Source organism: Rhagoletis pomonella, unplaced genomic scaffold, assembly GCF_013731165.1.
Source record: "Rhagoletis pomonella isolate Grant_MI unplaced genomic scaffold, Rhpom_1.0 Rhpom_scaffold_00007, whole genome shotgun sequence".
In the NCBI taxonomy this organism is placed as follows: Eukaryota; Metazoa; Arthropoda; class Insecta; order Diptera; family Tephritidae; genus Rhagoletis; species Rhagoletis pomonella.
Window position 1 is genome coordinate 56,188,236 of NW_023458561.1, and position 19,060 is coordinate 56,207,295.

At 32.2% G+C, this 19,060-nt stretch overlaps 1 protein-coding gene across 5 annotated transcripts in view; it reads right to left on the reverse strand.

Annotated features, from left to right (window-relative positions):
- Nucleotides 1–19,060, reverse strand: part of LOC118743118 (TRPL translocation defect protein 14-like) — a 72,560-nt gene that overhangs the window by 15,867 nt on the left and 37,633 nt on the right. For 4 of the 5 annotated variants that reach the window (XM_036475640.1, XM_036475639.1, XM_036475638.1 and 1 more), the window contains exons 2-5: nucleotides 12,531–12,598; nucleotides 8,683–8,720; nucleotides 8,152–8,189; nucleotides 123–254 (exon numbers count right to left, since the gene is read on the reverse strand). In XM_036475640.1, the coding sequence (XP_036331533.1) occupies nucleotides 123–254; nucleotides 8,152–8,189; nucleotides 8,683–8,720; nucleotides 12,531–12,598 (276 nt within the window). The remainder of the gene's footprint in view (nucleotides 1–122; nucleotides 255–8,151; nucleotides 8,190–8,682; nucleotides 8,721–12,530; nucleotides 12,599–19,060) is intronic. The other variant, XM_036475641.1, reaches the window with a different exon arrangement.

A 19,060-nucleotide genomic window follows, 5' to 3' on the forward strand; every position in this document is an offset into this window, starting at 1 on the left:
AAACTTATTAAAATGTTGCGTTCTTATTTATTTGCCCACCAACGTACATTAAGGATACACATATTTAACACACAGACACACACACACGCACACACTTGTGCACGCGCACGGCGTGGACTCACCTTCGCTGCCATTGGGTTTAGAGGCAGCATCGGCCAAGCAGCGTGGACAGGATGCGGTCAAGTCAATGAGACTGTGTTCCGGTGCAGCGAATGGTAGACTTTGGTATTTGAATGTGCTTGGCGTTGGTGGCGCTATCAAATGTACATACATACATACATCATACATTATATTCTACATATCTCTAATGTTAACTATACATACGCCTACAAATACTACATTTATATAGATTAAAAGCACAAAATCGCATTCTTTACATATGGCTTTATATGTACATTTACAGGTTTTTTTATACACAATAAAATGCCCATAGATAAAAAGGAAATTTTGAAGGCTTAAAAAATATGAAAAAATACTTAATAAAAATGCAATCAAATCAATAACCTTTTATGATACTACATACACATGTATACACTACATTAGTGTTCATGAAAAGAGCAGCGTGACGTATTGACAACAAGTTTCAACAATTTAGTTTCCTTTTATTTTATTTTTATGATTTTTTTTTTTAAATATAGTTAAACCTACAACAAAAGCATACAATTCAATAGTGGAAATTCCACAAATTCTCACAAAATTTCAAAGTTCTTATAGCATTTTCTCTCAATAAAAAAAAATTAAGTATGCTTTATATCGAAGGAAAGGCGCAACACCTTCCACAAAAAAAATTCTCCAAAGTCGATGCGAATTTTGAGCCACTTCAAACTTATGCTGGATTTCCACTAAGCATTAAATGACAAAAATTTTAATGCCAAAGTTGGGCACTAAAAAATATTCGTGTCATAACGTTAAAAAAATAGTCATTAAATTCATTTCCACATTGCCTTTTTTTAAGTTCCTCCAATTTTTTGTACTTATGTCCAATGTCTAGTGGAAACTCGGTATTACACTATTATATACATAAATGCTATAAAATTGCTTACCCGAAAGTTTTCTAAAAAATCTGATAAAAAAATTTGAACTTTTTGTTTTGTAGAAAGTTTAAAACTTTGATTCGCACGGTTGTTGTTGTTGTATAATTAGCAATTTTTTATAGACAAATTATTTAACTAAAATAAGCTAATCAAATCGACAAACTTGCCAATACGTCGCGCTGCCATTTTCGTGAACACTGCTGTAAGTACACATATAAGAATATGGGCGCAAATGTTAAATGTTTCATTTTTTAATTTACATAAAGAAAAATAAAAATATAAAAATGCAAATATCTTAAAAAAGTGACGCGCGCATGTGACTTTTCTTGATAAACACTTACATATGTACTTGCGTTTATACCCAGTTGGAAAATAGGTAAGCTCCTTACGAGGTAATCCATGTTTTCTTTTAGCTTTAGTATCATGACTAATGTTATCTATTAGTAAAGTTGTTGTAAAATAATATGCCGCCGAAAATACTAACAAACCCCGAACTACTCCGAACGATTGCGCCACGTTCTACATAAAGCGGCTTAGACCCTGTCTCCACAGGAAAATAATGATGTCGTGATAATCATGTCACAAAATATAATTCCAATGGAGACCGCTTGTTTCTTATGGGCTGCAATATATGTATGTCAGCGCTTATTGCTTGTCATCTATTTTGCTAGCAGTCTGGTAGTTTGGCAGCAATATTTTCATTTGAAAGCAAGCTTGTTGATGGTAACATCGATGAAATTTTGATATGTAATCAAAATAAGAAGCTGTTCCCTATTGGATTATTTTATTTATGATCACGTTTTAGGAAAGTATTTAGCAAGTTTTTTAGGATTTAAATGTTTTTAAACACTGAAATAGAGAGAATGTCGTCTGGTCGCGACATATGGCAAATGCTTATATCAAGACATCAAAGTGCTCACACACAAAAACTTGCAATCATATTGCTCGCAACTATCTGTCAAAATGACAGTTGGTAGGCAATCGGTGTTTGCGTGTGGAGTTCTGAGGTTAAAAGTAGATACGTCTGATACCAAATGTACATTCCAATTTCCTACTTCCATAAGGCGGCTACGCCTTCGTTAAAGTACGAAAGAAAGTCAAGTGGGAAAGAAGATATTTGAAATATGGTCAAGATTGGCCTACTGCCACGTTCTCCACTCTTGTGCGAGGAAATATTAAAAGTTAACCGATTTTGATTAGATTTGGTTTGCATATGCGTCTTATCCGTAAAATAATAAATCTGAAATATAGTGAAGAATAGAATAGAATGCTTTATACAAAATAAAAAGGTTACAACCTTCTAAAGACTAATAAGCTATAATTTTTGAATAAAAAAAAACTGTTTTTTAAACTTCTACTTCCAGCAGTAAATTTTTTATTTAAAACGAGAAGATAGTGAAAACCCTTTTAGCCCCCTTTTAATTAGCGCATTTATGATCGATCCCCAACAAAATATTTTTAAACTTACCACTTTCGTTTTTACTATTTTTGGCCACAGGCGTTACACTGTGTGCCGTATGGCCGGGTAGCATACAGCGTTCAATCCCCTTTGCGTGTTCAATTAACAATTAACAAACATTCATTCATTTATACTTTGTGACAATGTTTATTATTGACGATAAAATTAATCAAATTTATCGATACAAAAATGTCGACTTGCCAATTATACTTGAGGTAGTTAAAAGAGTTTACAGCACGAGAAGGTATAGAAATTGCTTATTTATATGTATGTACATAACTATGTATGAAAGTACGTGCTAATTTCTTTTAAAGCCTAGAAGGTTTATTGTGGAAATGGTTAGAACATAATTCCATTTGAATAAGACAAATGCGATCGATGGTTTTGACAGGTTAACATTTATAAACGTCAGTGTGTATAAATACAATGGCGTCCAGAATTGAGTCCGGCCCGGTACTTGTGGCGCTAACGGTTTCCTGGCAATTTATTCAAATACTCGTATATTCAAATGCATTCGTTTAGAATAATCATGGTAACGGTACGCTGTATAATTCTTAATAACGCCTAACGTGTCAAGTTAAGGATAAGCACGACAATAGGCGATGTTGTCGAGTCGTGAATATTAGTATAACTTACGACGTATGCGATGAGGCTGATTGTGTTCCGCTAGCTTCGAGTGAGAGATTTCTACTAATAAGTCCAGTTTTCTACATTTAACAAGATAATTTTATTTAGCAAAACTTTGTATACAATGTGCTTAACTCATCCTGCGATTGACTTAGATTTTCCAAACCAGTTTACACCGTTTTTTTTTACATATCTATAGGCGTTTTTTTTTTAATCTTGATTTTTCGAATATCGAATAAACCGAATTTTTTCATTTCACCGGTTTTTTTTCATTTCATAAAAATCATCAGTCAAATCGGTCATTTAAGCACTAGAGCTGGGAATGACTTATGCCCCTTTTCAAAATAAACGGCTTATTTGGGGATGAACAGTATATGATATTTGATTTCAATAAAACAATGTTTGATGCTAAAAAGTTTTCTACGTATTTGACCGAGCTTCTGATCCAATTCGTGCTCTGCTTCTTCATGTTGTGACACAAATGAAGATATTCACTTTTACTACACATGCAAAGAAGTTTTTTTTATGACAGAAGTATGTACACTCGGAGGTTTGCCATTGTCTTGCGAGGGGCGACCGCTATTTGAAAAATAATTTTATGATGTTGCTGATACCAGAAATTGAACTATGGACCTCCCGAGTGGCAGCAGACACATCTAAGCGCTCGGCTGCGGCGGCAAGAGCACTACCCAAAACCGAAAAGAGCCAGAAAATATGCAATAAAGTACTATTAAAAAAGTTAAAATAAGACCAAACTGTAATTTTTCACTGACTTTTATTTGTTTAACTTTTGATAAAAAAAAAACCAATTTTGCTTTGATCTTTTCTAAATAAAAGCCGTCAATACTATTATTAGTTAGTCACTGTAATATAAAACGGGTTTATCTGGTTTTTCTTAATTTAAAAATCTGGAACCGGTTTTTTCAAGTTGCAATTTTTCGAATAACTCGAAAATTCAAGTGTGCAGAAGGCGATGTGAATGAACAGTTTTTGTATTCTTTGTGGGCTTTCGGAAATTTGTTTGGCTTCTGTGGATCTTACATCTGTTTAAAAACGAATCATTTCTATATACAAGCAATGTATAATTCAGGACTACTTACATATTGATTCTCAAAATATTTTTTGTATTTATTTTTTATAAGCCAGCTGGGAGGGTTCTGTGAATTTTATATTCGTTACGCCTACAAAATAACATCGTCCTTAACATTAAGAAAATAATTAAAGTATTTTCAGACTTGCAATGCCTAAAAAAGTTGTTGAAAAGGAAGGTTTTCTTAGATTAAAAGAGTCACGCGACATTTTGCTTTGATAAGTACGCGCACGTGTATGCACTTACCGACAGATAAAGGGTGCCCAAAAAAAAATTGTGAAAAATCATTTTGTGTTTCATTTTCGTGATTGTGAAGAATGCAAGGGCGCAAGTATTTCGCTTGTTAGGCCATTCGAAAGAGGTACATACAGGAGTTACTGGAATTTCTGCGAAAATTTCTTCTCTGTCCTATGCTTAAAACAATAAGAAAAGGTGTGTTCACGAAATCTCGAAACTTTTAAAACGAATTTATAGATTTGGAACCAGTTCCAAGCACCCATTATTATGGTCACAGAGGTAGAATGCTCGGTGATTAGTGAAATCGGTACATATTTATGTAGGTGCATGACAAAGTCAACTCTTCATAGTATGTATGTATGTATGTTTGAGATTATAAAACTGAAGCACCCTAAATTATGGTAAACAACTTGAATAATAATTCATCAACCACTATAGACAAGAGTTGGCAATTGGCTTTTGTTAATTTTTTATTGTACAAACAGTAAAATAAAATTACAATTAAATCTAATTAGTGGTAAACATGCAATGACATTATTCATTGCGTAATAGACATTGAACGAGAGAGAGATCAGTATAAAACGATGTATGTACTATGTAATAAGAGAAACCTCTGGGGTAATCGAAGAAAGCCTAAAAAGTTACGATAAATATTCAAATCTACACACATATGTATTTATATGTGGAGGACCCGCAGAATTATAGTGAAGTTTACTTGCTACACTTATTATAAGTGACCAGCGGCCTAAGAACAAACCGAAGATGGCATAATTCATTACAACGAGCCTGCTGTTACGCGAGACCAAAGCTGAATAACGTGAACGTGAACACGCAGGAAATGTGACGCCTGGCAACGTGAATTTTCGAGAAATGTGTAGCTGCTGCTATTTGGCACGATTTCAATACTAAGCAAAAACTAAATACTATATAACTGTGTTTTCTCTTCAGAAAAGAAAAATAAACCGAGGCTTTATAGTAGATATGTATGTATGCACATTACCAATGAGACATTTGTTGGATAACTGACAAATGTCCAACTGACGCCGATGGGATTTTGTACCACCTGAGTTGACAAAGTTAAATGTAACAAAGTGTGTACTTAGTCAGCTGCATTAAATACAGCACCTACGAACGAATGTACAAATATATGAATGTGCATACATTAGTGCATACTATGTATGTATGTATGTATAATAAAGCATATGTTTCGTAAGTTGACATTGGTCTGGCACAGTGCAACTACTTAGACGTTGAGGCAACAACGCTAGCCGGCGAATTACACAAATACATACGAACGTATGTATGAATGTACATTAAGTGAAAAATAAAAAGGGCGAGTTAGAAATAAATATTTCCTCAAATTCTTTGACAATGGCGAAACCAAGAACGTGACCTTTGAGATGGCAAGTAAATATGTAAATAATTGGGTAAATATTTACCTTTCCACTAAATTAAAGGATGCTTTGATTTTTATTATTCACACAATATTAACGTATGTACGTCAGTATTTATTCTAGATAGTCGGAATAGTGACAGAAAGCGCCGGTTTCACCAGAAATTTTAAGTGCAACAAATGATTTTTTTACTTTCTGTAATTGATTAAAAAAAATCTCGTTTCACTTAAATTGCATTCGAGGCTACAAATCGTATCGACTCCATACAAACACAGCTATTTAACGATATGCATTTATCGATTACGCTAAATATGTATGTACATTGAAAGGGAACCACTTTAGAGTGGTTGCACTTTTATTGACAAATATTCCAGTGAAAATTGAATAGCTGACAACTCTATTAAAATACATTTGTATTAAAACCTTCCCAAAAAGCTACTTTTAAAATATTTTAGAATACTCTCTTGTTAAAAAATTTAGTACCTAATACTTTGCTTCAGTGGCCTATTTGATTAATTTTAAATTTCAAAAGGGGTGATAACCCCAAATCAAAATTAAATTAAAAACCTCCCCGAAAGGAATGAAACATTTTGCCAAGATTTCAAAGGAATCTACGCGTAACGTCCATACGCCCTGAAACACCTTTCGAACTGTAAAACAATGATTCAATTCTATTCTATATCTGTAATATGTACCTACAGGAAAAAAAGATTTCTATATGTTAATCCAGGCAATAAGCAATCTATGTGTCAAATCTCCAGCAAATCGGATCATAAATACGATTCTTTTTTAACTGATTTGTCTCTGGTCAAACTTCCGGAAAAAAATATCATAAAAACAAAAAAAAATGCCAAATTGGTTCCGTCGTTCTCAGGTGATGCGACGACGAACACATGCCCTTTTTATTTTTATGTATAACACAATTTCCTAGATTTTGCAAGATAATTATTTGATAATCCCAAAAACTAATAGGTATAGATACGAAAATAGGCTGGATCTGTTAAGATTGGTGGGAGGTATTGTTGGAAAAAAATAAAAATAAAAAATGAACAAAAAATTTTTATAAGTTGTTACTCTTAAGATTTTTTAATTTCAAATTTTATTTTACAGCCCTAAATACCACATTTAAAATGAGACCACAACCAGCATTTTTTGCTTTGGCAGAACTTTTTTTATATATAAAGAAAGGTTTTAACCAAAATCCACCCAAATCAAAAACAGTCGATTCCAACCATTGGTTGATTTGATAGGGATAACCCACAGTTTATGTTTATTTTTAATTATGTATGTTTACATGGATGACACACAGTTTATGTTTATCTAAAATTATTTACGTTTGATAAAATCGGTTATTTTTTAATTTTACAGTCTTTTGTTGAAAATACGTCATTTTTTTGCGGAAAATTAAGTCTTTGAAAAAAAAAATTGGCAACACTGCTAAGATGTCTCCGATTTACATCTCTCATCATGTCCGGAGAAACATAGTCGTTGTCGATTAAAGATGAGGAGGCTCTGGGGCCTTTCAAGAGAAGAGTTCTTAACAAGATTTACGGCAATGTTCGCGTGGGCGAGACGGGTATCGAAGAAGTTGAAATGAGGAACTAACCGAGCTTTACAATGACATGGATATATGTTGTGAAACGCGTTTAAGATTGAATGCTTGCGCTAGCTTGGACATGTCGTACGCATGGATGATGACACTTCGGTGAAAATGTTCTTCGGCTTGGCACTCATGGGTGGGCCACAAAGGCAAGGGAGCCTACGAATACAATGGAAGATCCAAGTGCAAAAGTACCAGTCTACATTTGGTTTGTATAACTGCCGTAACTTTTCAATGAAAAGAGGAAATTGGACATTGGAGTTTTTGTTCTTAGCCCAAGCCGAAAAGCATTTATAGGGCCAAATAATACGTCCTAGAGGTTTTTGTATGCAAAATGAAAAAAAAACTACTATCTAATGTTTCTTACTACATAAAACGACAGCGATAATCATATCGATAACGTTCGGGATATCGATGAATATCTTCAATTCGTTTACATCACAGTTTTGATTCTATTTGAGACTGACGCTCGAAAGCCGTTATTAGCGTATCTGTCTAACAAGTTGGACGCTAAAAAAAAACAAGCTTTATTAAACACTTGCGCACTTCACTTTTTTAAAATATTTTAATTTTGGGTATCATTTAAAAATCTTATGTTTTTTTGCATTTTTATTGCTTGCAATTATTTCTTTAAAGCCTTCTTGAAAAATTCCTATTATAATTGAAAAATATTTTTATAATCAGTAAATAGCAAATATATGATTAATTACCTTCTTTATCTGTGAGATCCGAGAATTTCACGCCACCACTAGATTTACACAAAAGAGGAAGAGATTAAAAAGTAAAATAATTACTAAAGAAAAACATTTAGCACACAAAAAAGAATTGACGAATAATTTTTTCAAACTTCGGAAATATGCAAATTTGACAATTGACTTTTGTGTTTTTCTTTTGTTAATTAGTGAAAATTATATTAAAAAAAAATTGTATTGTAAATGTTATATAATTGCATAAGTAATTACTACTGTACTTTATTTCACACAGCTTGAATACATTTGTATATGCATGTATTTGCTGGCAGTATTTGATTTTAATTAAAGTATAGAATGTACGAGTACTTTGTAAATATTAATAGTTGTTTATTTTCAATGTTAGTATTGCTAAGGTCTTTCACGAATTCTTTACATTTCTTATAATTTAGTTTAATGCCAACATATGTTTTCTCATTTTTTATTGAAAGAATTTTTTAATACTTTTTTTCTTAATTTTTGCATTGAATTAATTTGTTTTTAGGCATTTACCTGAGGAGCACTGTAGCCGTTTCAGGCACACGGAATACCTGAAAAAATTATTAAAAGCTCATTTTGTTTGTCATGGTCGATTAGCAACTATTAGATTGTAATTGTTTAAATTTTTTATTTGTTTTTGTTTTTTTTTTTTCTTAAATCGTTTTGCTAACGTATGTAATGGCATTTTTACTAACGGGTTTTTGTTCATTAAAAAAAAGAATCGTTGTAATTAACAAAATTTAAAAAAAAGTCTATTGAATATAAATTTGAAGTAAGCGGGTCTGTTCCGGTGCCCACAAATTTGCTGGTGCTCAGTATTCTTTCATATATGTACACATTAGAGTGGTCCAAAACAATAAAGTCGGAATTTTAATGCCGCTTGGTTCTTGAAAATCAGTATTTTTCAATTGGAGAACTGTGGTTCTCTTTAGGAGACTTCCAATATTAATATCCAATTGTTTATTTGATCATTTTTTAATAAAAGATTTTTTATTGGTCCCCTCATGGCATTTTCTGGAGGTTTTGGAGGGCCTATGGAATATAGTTACCATGAAAAAATGGCAAAAAAAAAACAATTGGGTATTATTACTGGAAATCTCCCGAAGATAAGCAAAGTTTTCCGATCGAAAAATATTGATTTTCAAGAATTCTACACTATTTCTACGAAAAGTTGTTTTTTCCCCATATAAAATACATGGACAACTTTGAGCGCTTTGAGCACTCCTTAAATTTTTTATTGTTTCAAAATAAAATATAGCGGTATATTTTTTCGGTATGAACAATCCTAGGGGTGGCGGCATTAAAAATCCGACCTTATTTTTTCACATACATTTTTGGACCACTTTAATGTACATAATCATTCGTTCGACTGCATTTCGATCAATTTGCACAGTAGTAAGTTCTGGAATTGAAATCGAAAAAATACTTAATTTGTGAAAACCAGAACAGAAATTTACTGGGGATCGAAAACCGGAAAAAGTCGGATAGAGGTTTTTTTTTTTGGTATTGAGTGACAATAAATGAGCCGTTTATTTTAAAAGTGGCATAAGTCACTTCGTACCTCTTGTACTTAAATGACGGGTTACTTGTAATCCAATACATCTGTAAATTGCTCTATCGTCATAAACTAACGACAAAGCCTTTTAGCTTTTTTCTGATGAAGTTGAACGAATAACGGACGCGTTCATTTACCAATAACCGGTAATTTAAGTACAAGAACTGTGAAGTGACTTATGCCACTTTCAAAATAAACCGCTCAAGTAATACTTGTTTATTCTGAATTTCATACGTAGTATGATACTGTTTTTACTTTCAAATAGTATTTTGCTTGAGCTCGTAGCCTATCTCACGGTGATATCGTTTCTTCCAAAAAATGTTGCCCTTCCACGATGAAAAATGTGTTTGATTTACACTCAACCCTGTAAAAGGGCACTTGTTTAGCTCACGCATTTCATAATATTGTCCTTTTAGGCAACCATCTGATTTTCAGGTCGACGATCTCCCCTGACAAAGCTTCAAATAGCGGAGAATGGGCCTTTTTTGCTTTAAAAATTGGTGAGATTTTAGAATCGAACACGAAAAGAGAAAGGGGTAATCAATTGGCGACATTTTTTTGGTAGAAACGAAAACACCATTAACTATTTTAAATTTTGGGAATTATAAAAAAATTATTACATAGGGTTTTCTTAAAAATGTAAGTTTAACTATTTTTCAAGTCATGTTCTAGCTTTGAAGTAAAAGTTTGAAATGAAAAAATTAAATTTAAAAATGTTTAAACCGTTTTTTTTTTAGTTTTCAATATGTTTTAGCAAGCGTGCTACTTTTTTCGCCCGGTTAAATAGCAAAATGAGGCTTGTTTTTTTTTTTTGAGTAACAAGTATTAAATATATTCATACAATATAGGAAGTAGGAGTACTCAGCTCTATGTGGATACCATTACTTTTATATACACTTGTGGTCAGTTGATTGAATTAAGTGACATTTTGACGAGTTTTGGCTTTATTTGTTTTATTTATTATTTTTTTATAAATTCTAGCAGATTATATAACCAACACCATATAAATCCACAATTTAAACTTTGTACAAAAATTATAAAAATTCAACAAGCTTTATCAATTATAACAAAAAAAAAATTATTCAAATTTCAGGTGTGAACTTTTTAGCCCATTAAATTTTAGTAGGTTTATTTTCAATATTTTTTTTGTACATTTTCTTCCATATAAAGTATGCTCTTCAATTTCTTTTATATGGAAGAAAATGCTTAGCACCGTCAGCAAAAATATGATTAAAAATTTACGCGATTTCCAGCGTCTTGAAACTTGCACTTTATCCTACTAAAACTTCATACCTAAAATTTTTCTAAAAACTATGAATAAAAAGTTTGAAATGTTTGGTTGTAACTGATAAAGTTTTTTTGAACTTTTATAATTTTTGTACAAAGTTCGAAATCGATTTACTATATGTATAGGGTGCAGGTTATATAATATGCTAGGCTTGTATGAAAAAATATTAAACATAAAATAAATAAAAGAAAAAAATAGCCACAACTGGTCAAAATATCACTTAACTAAATCAGCTGACCACAACGGTACGTACCATATTTAATTTATGTACTACCACATCGCTAGATTAATATGAACTTATTTTAAAATTTTGGTTACACCTCTACTGTGGATACTCAGCACAGCAATATTTAACCCGTTAGTGATGGAAAATATGACGCTTATACAATGATGTAAATACACATTTTAAAATATCGCGGAAATAAATATTGTTTATCTGTGTTGTTTTGGCCAAATAACGAAATTTATTAAAGTTTCAAAAAGGCTAGTTCTTTCCCCAAGGAGATTTTTTTTGTACGACTTTCAAATGAAAATATATGAAATCGTGGGTGGTGAACAGGTTAATTATTTCTTTAGCATTAAAATATTTTCAATAGAGTCCAGGTTATGAGTAACCATGTACCCTCGCAAACGGAATAAGGTCTACGATATACAGATTTTGACCGAGTTCAATAAAGCACGACAGTCTTTTGCTGCGTCAAGTGAAGTCAGGGATTAGGCCGCCCTCTCCACAGGACATCGTCGTGGGAAAAATAATGAATTTTCGAATGTGAACACATTTTTCCACTGGGGATACAATACTTTTTTTTTACCAAAACGCGCTCCTACTCGCGAATGTCATTGAGTGGGCACTAATTATTTTGGTGAGTCGTAAAACCGACCAACTTTTATGAACCGCTTGGGCAAACGAAGACTTTCTCTGGGACACATCCCAATTTACTACGTACACAATACATATAAGTAGTTACATCATTGTATGCGAAAATTTTATGTATGCATATTTGATTATTTTTTTTGCGCATATTCATAGATGAAAGAAAATAAATTTTTTAATTTTATCAATTGCATTTTTTTATTTTCATCGATTGCACTATCCTTTGAGCTAGCATCAAGTTCTATATAAAGATTGGTTTATTCGTCGTCGCGGAACAAGAAATTTATAATAATTTATTCTTTATATGAAGGAAAAATCGTTTCAGTTCATCGCTTTGTAGAAGAGGAATCAGCACTCGCTACATTTGCGGTTGCCTTCAAATTGCCGCATAGTTTTAACACTGATACTATGAATATGCGCCAAATATTTTTTAAATTTAAAACCCTGCATTTTCGCTAATTGTTTTAGAATAAACTCCAACTATGGTCTTTAGTAAGAACTATCTATATTGTTTAGTACTCATTAGGTATAACAATATTTACAAAAGGTAAATAAAATTTAGCCGTAAAAAGGTTAAAATTAAAAAAAAAAAACACGTATAAGTTTATAGCGATTTATTTTAGGAAATCTAATATTCAACATACCTTCCATCCTAAATTTTCAAAGAAGGTGCATAGACGGGATTGGCCAGTTGTTTTGCCACCACATGGACCTGAAAAAATCAAAATTTAAACAATGAATATTTATGTATGAATGTATGTGCATATGTATGTATGCGTTTTGCGCAATTATTTTTGTATTATATAAACAATATCTAAATTAGTGAAAGCTTGCAGTGCGCAAAATAAGTATATTTTCAGCTCGAATGCAATTACGGCGCAAAACAGAACCTCTTATGGCCTGCACCACACCTCCTCACTTATAATACTCGTAGATAAATATGCACAAATAAATACATATGTATATGCTTTTTAAATTTTCCAAGATTTGGGCATCAAATTATGGTCAATAGGAAAAAATATTTTTTATGTATATTATGTGAAACAAAATGAAAATAAAAACATTTGAAAAAAGAATATTGATATACAAACTAATCGTCAATATTTTAGCCTACACGTACTCAGAATTCAATAAAAAGAATATTTTGGAAGCAAATTTAAATAAAACTTAAATTAATATATTATATTAAAAATTAGTTGGCAACCCTATTAAGAAATACGCCAGGTTGGGTGCATATTTTAGGTGGCCACAAATCGTTATGTAGGTTCGTTAAATAGAAAGGCCATGCTACCCATGGAAGGCCTTCCAGATGGGATTTTATAGGACGTACTTCCGAAGGCCTTTTGGAGGGGTTCATTTAAAGTTGCTTCTTTAAGTTATAAAAATCATAAATCTCTGAAGTATTTACTTAAGGTTTATATCAAACATGTGTTATTGCAACTTAAAATGTTTTATTGTAATGCTAAATAATATAAATTTATGCATTCGCGTAAATTGTAAATGGATAAGCCCTTCTAGAAGGCATGCAAGGAAGCACTTTTTTCAGCCCTTCTTGGGTAGACCTCTTAGAATGGCTTTACTTAAGAAGGCCTACCTAAATTATCTTCTAGCTGCTGTAGCCGAATGGAAGCGTGTTCAACCACCAACTTGTTGGTCACGGGTTCAAGCCCTGAGGTACCGATGTTTTTTTTTTATAAATTCTATTTATAGTTTTGTAAAGCGACATGCGACAAATTACTTTCGTATGACAACGCTGTAGAGAAATTCTTGCATCTTTTCGTGCATAGGTTATAGGAGCTAGCTATCCATTACTTCATGCATTCTTAAACATTAATTTTCCAACTGGGGCAATAATATGTACATATGTATATGTATATATGTATGTACATGTAAACACCTTCTAGTATAAAACCCTCAGATTAGTAAACAGAATCGAAATGCATGGATTATACAATAACGGCCAAAAATACCATCGCCAACTTCAACATATATACTCATACAAACCTAGTTTTCAAGTTCAAAATTGGTGAGAGAAGTTTCGAGTAAACGTTGGCATTTATTCAACGTAGCACCAACATTTAGAATAAATACCGATGGGAACATAAAATCAGGTACAGACATATTGACGAAATGTGTAGAAATGTATGCACATTAGGGTGGATCTTGTTTTGATTTTATTTTCTGTGCTACCTCTCAGCTTAGTTGCCTCAAATAAAAATTGTGATGCGCAAACCAGAGCTGCAAACCACTCCAAAAAACTGCGCGGTTCGGTGCAGTGGTTCCGAACTACTTAGAAAAAGCTTGTACGGGTTCAAGAACCGGTTCATGAGTATTCCTGAACCGCGGTTCGGTTCGGTTTATATGGTTAATTTTTTTATGGTAAAGGATGCAAATATTACACAATTTTTACTTAACTATGTATATAAAAATAAAAACCTTTGTAATTGAGATCAAATTTAAATGCCCACATGTGTAGTGGTGGAAATATAAATAGGCTTTATTTTTTTATTTGAACTTTATTTTTTAAATATAGTTCATCGTCTAACAAAAACCGAATACATCCAAATTTAAAACCTTGTGCAAAGTTATGAAAATACAAACTTCCATCTAAATTGCAAACTTTTTAAAAAGAATTTATAGAAGCAATTTTTAAGTTTTAAGTTGATTTTTGGCAATTTTCTCACGAATATTTTTGCATATATGTATGCGTGTTCGACAAATTTTTTGTATGGAAAGGATGCGTAACAAAACAACAAAAAAATAAGATATGTACTTTACTTAAACTTACTGCGGTCTGCACAGGGAACTGGCCTATTAGGATACATGCCGTAAGGATTGGATTGCCCTTTAACAGGCTCTGTTGCAGTTGCGATTGCCCTGGCTCTAAACAGACAGTCGAACACTTCCTGTGCGGGTGTTCAGACCCCGCAAGGATGAGGCTAAAGACACTCGGCAAGCCATCCCTGCAGAATGTTTTAGTGTGCAGCAGCCTCTCTCTGTATGACGTACTAAAATGCATTAAAGCCACCAAAGGGCTGTAGGTTGCACGTGTTGTGGAATCAAAATGGCAAACTTGCTAATTGCGTGTCACCAGGCTGACAATTCACTTAAACCAACCAACCATTCATCTGAACCACTATTCAACTATTAATGTTTCTATTTACACAATATTAATATTACAATTACAATTACAATTACTATAATAGTACAGTTACAATTGTAACTGTCTATTTTATTAAACTAATTTTACAAGTACATAATTTGTTTTCCTTTTTTCATGTATTTTAAGTGTTATTTTTTTTGTACTGGCAATAAAGTATCAGGAAAATATTTTTAATTGCATATTTTACTTATTTATAGCGCATATTTTCGATTTTTTAGTGCATTAAATTCTGAGCCCTAATTATTAGGAAAGGACTTTTGTTTCGGCCTTCAAAATATTTGGCCAAGTTTCACCGGCTTCAATTCTCATTTAAGATTATCGTTAATTTTTTCATGATCCAATTATCGGACAAAATTAGTATGGGACCACCCTTGAGGTACAACCTTTCCGATAAAAAAAAAATTATCGAAATCGGTTGACGTGGTCCAAAGTTATGCGGTACATACATAAAAAAAAATATATATTCCGACGAACAGATAACCGAAGTCGGTTAAAAATTACTGTTGTTTTCGGTCCCTGCTACAAACAACCGAAGAATTTAAAGATCAGATTCTGACTACAGAACGTTATTCCATTAAAAATTGTAAACATTTTCAATAGTCATTTTTTTTAAGAGCCACCCTAATGGGCAAACTACATACATACACATAAACATACACAGCATCCGGCTGACCTTGAGACAAAAACAGAAACAAAGAAAAAAAAAAACAGTTACAAACTCCTAGTATTACTCAAACCTGCAATATGTCCACCAATTTCAAACTTTGCATTACCAGTTATCAGTACGGACAGAGCCACTGGAGCATAAGAAGTGTATGAGCATGAAACTACCGGACCGTTATTGATTGAAAATAAGTGCAAACATATGTACATATGTATATATGAAATGAGCGATACATATTCATGTTTAATAACTGTGTTATTTTATTCGTCCATACCTAAAAACATTTGCATATTACAAGACGTGCAATAAAGGAATAAAACATTAATCAATTGATTGAAAATTTCTAAACAATGTACGAGGAAGTTACACATGATTTTGCATGCAAAATACACATACAATAAGAAATGTGAAAGAACGCTTTCTAACGATTCACTTTGCATAGAATGGTCATGACTGGTGACTAACCCATTGGCGTTAAATTGAATGTGATTGAGATGCAAATTACTTTAAACATATCAAGTACATACATACATATGTATGTACATATGCTTGCAAACACTGATTAGAACATGCCAACATATTACTTACTAAGCAATAGTTTTTCAATTGAATGAACTACATAACTGTCAATGGATAATTGTGAAGACGAGTGGAAACACGGGCGGCCAATATCAATTCCCAAGTAGTTAATGGCGTTCGACATAACCATATACAATCGACCAAGCAGACTGCACAAAATAGTAGAGCGCTACATAAACAATTATTGTTGTATGTACTATGCCTTTATATTTAAGAGGAACGCATGCAATGCTGTCACATAGTATACGCATTTGTACGCATTTCACACACTAAACATTTGCACATACTTTAGCATTTATCCTTCATCTCATTTACACTAAATTAAACATCTATGTACATATATTAATGATAGATGCTAGATAAACTTTTGCCTAATGCACTGCAAAATATGTGCAGTGCAAAACTTTTAATTTCTTAGAATATTTTTAAATTCATTCATTACCAAATGGTTTATTTCAAAATATGTATATATACAGTACCCAGACACCATCTTGTAAATAGTTAGCGGAATAAAGAAACATTCGATATTTAATAGCGAGAACGACGGACGTGTAACCACTTAGCTTTCTGAATATTTCACACTTCTGAGAAAAGTTTGAAATTTGTATGAACATTTGTTGATTTTTTGTTTTCTACAAAATTTTAAGCTTGGGTTTATATGGGTTTAGTGAGAGAATGAATTGTATTTTAATTGAAAATTCTTAAAAATAAATAAATAATAAAATAAAATGCTAATTTAAATGCTATTCTTATTTTAGCGTTTGTATTTAAAACGTCACTAAACTTGTGATTAGCTGATATGTTTTTATTTTATTTATTTTTGGAATTTATTGTAATGTTATTTCACATGAAGATTTGTGAGCTTGGCAAAATTTCCAAAATCGGCTATCAACTTATTTTGATTTTCGCATACATGTTTATTGTGATAAGAGCTGGGTGTGTCAACAGAATTAGAAATATTAGTGACAAAAATTAATTAAAATTTTGTAATCAATTTTAAAAACAAACATCTATACATATGTACATACATATATCTAATACAATAATGTGCATTGTTTGTTAAAAAATGTATGTACATAAATAATATTATAGTCGTTATCCATGCACAAGGTGGGATTAAAATTTTTTTTTTAATTTTTATTAGTCATTTGGTTAGTTAACTCTCAATTGCATCTTATTGCCGCACTTCGACGGCATATCTTACGTATAGTGATATGCGGTTCCAAGAATTAAAGAACCGGTACTGTCAAGGCCGGTTTCATGGAGAACCGGGAGTTTGGACCGGTTCGGGCTTGACAAAAGTTTTTTCAACAAGTAATGTTTAAGCAAAAAACAAAACCGACTTTAATTTTCATATAAAAATTGAAGATTATAGATAATTTCTTTAATACCCAATGATGGGATTTAAACCAAATTAGTATGGAACCACCATTGAGATTACACCTTTCCTTTAAAAATAATAATTACAGAAATCGGTTAATGTGGTCCAAAGTTATGCGGTAATGTATGTACATAAAAAAAAATATTCCGACAAACTGATAACCTTCTCCTTTTTTTTGAAGTCTGTTAAAAATTCTGTTTCTTTTTTATATTTTGTTTATAAAGTAAAGAAAATAAATAAATATGTATATTCATTCATTTCGTAGTTGATATTTGTTCAACAAAAGTTTTATAAAAATAAAAATACATGAAATTAAATTAAAAAACGTCTTTTTCACGTTAGTATTTCATAAAAAAGTAATGTTTCCATTTAAAAACAAGATTTTTTCGATGTTGTTGCTGCTCATTTGAGGCATTCAAATCGCAGCTGTAGGGTCCGTTTTCCGTTCTTTTGGAATGCTTTTTCAGCGCTTTTTCTTATTTCTTCGGTAATTCTGAGACCATTTTCCGGTTCTTCGGGAACCGTTTTTCGATTCTTTCTGAATTGGGTTTCGGTTACTTTGAAATCGAGTTTCGGTTCTTTTGAAATCCAGTGTCGGTTCTTCGGGAACAGTTTTTCAGTTCCTTTTGAATCGAGCTTCAGTTCTATTGGAATCGTTGTACTATTTTTTGGTATTTATTGGTTCCGTTAGAACCGTTTTCGGTTGCACCTCTGTTAAATATAACAAACAAAAAACGTAATGGCGAACAATTCTTTCCTTCTTGTGCTATACAAGAGCATCTAAATTTTTGTAAAATTTGGCATATAATAGATTCATTTATTTGTCGGTCTGTCGGTCTTTCGCTAATTTCTTTCGTTTTCTTGCCTCAGTCAACACATACAACTTTAGTCTACCGCTGATCGTTGAAGACGATTTTTAAAATAGCTTTGACGCAAAAGTGAGTAGCTAGCGCTTTTGCACTAAATGTGGTTGTGGGGGCACCAATACACACCAACACTTGGACTGTTGAACTTTTTTGGGTAGATAAGTATGTATGCCACAAGTGCATACATATTTATTTATATGACATTAGACTGCATCACCAAAAAAAGTTGCGGGCTTTCCGCCTGGATTACAAAATTTATTATATTTGAAGACGTCGGACCAAAATATTTCGGGAAAATATTAAGATTTACGTTAGCTGGACCGATTTGAAAATACCGCTAAAAATGGAGTTTTTAAGAATAAAAATAGTTTCTTAAAGAAATTTTTGAAAAAAAAAGTTTTTTAGCAAATTAATAAAAAGGGTGAGAAAATACCTTTCCAATGATACCTCACAAGTCTAAATCGGAGTAGTTTACGTTCAGTTGTTCAAGTCCAGTTCAGTTATACCAGTCTTTGAAAAAA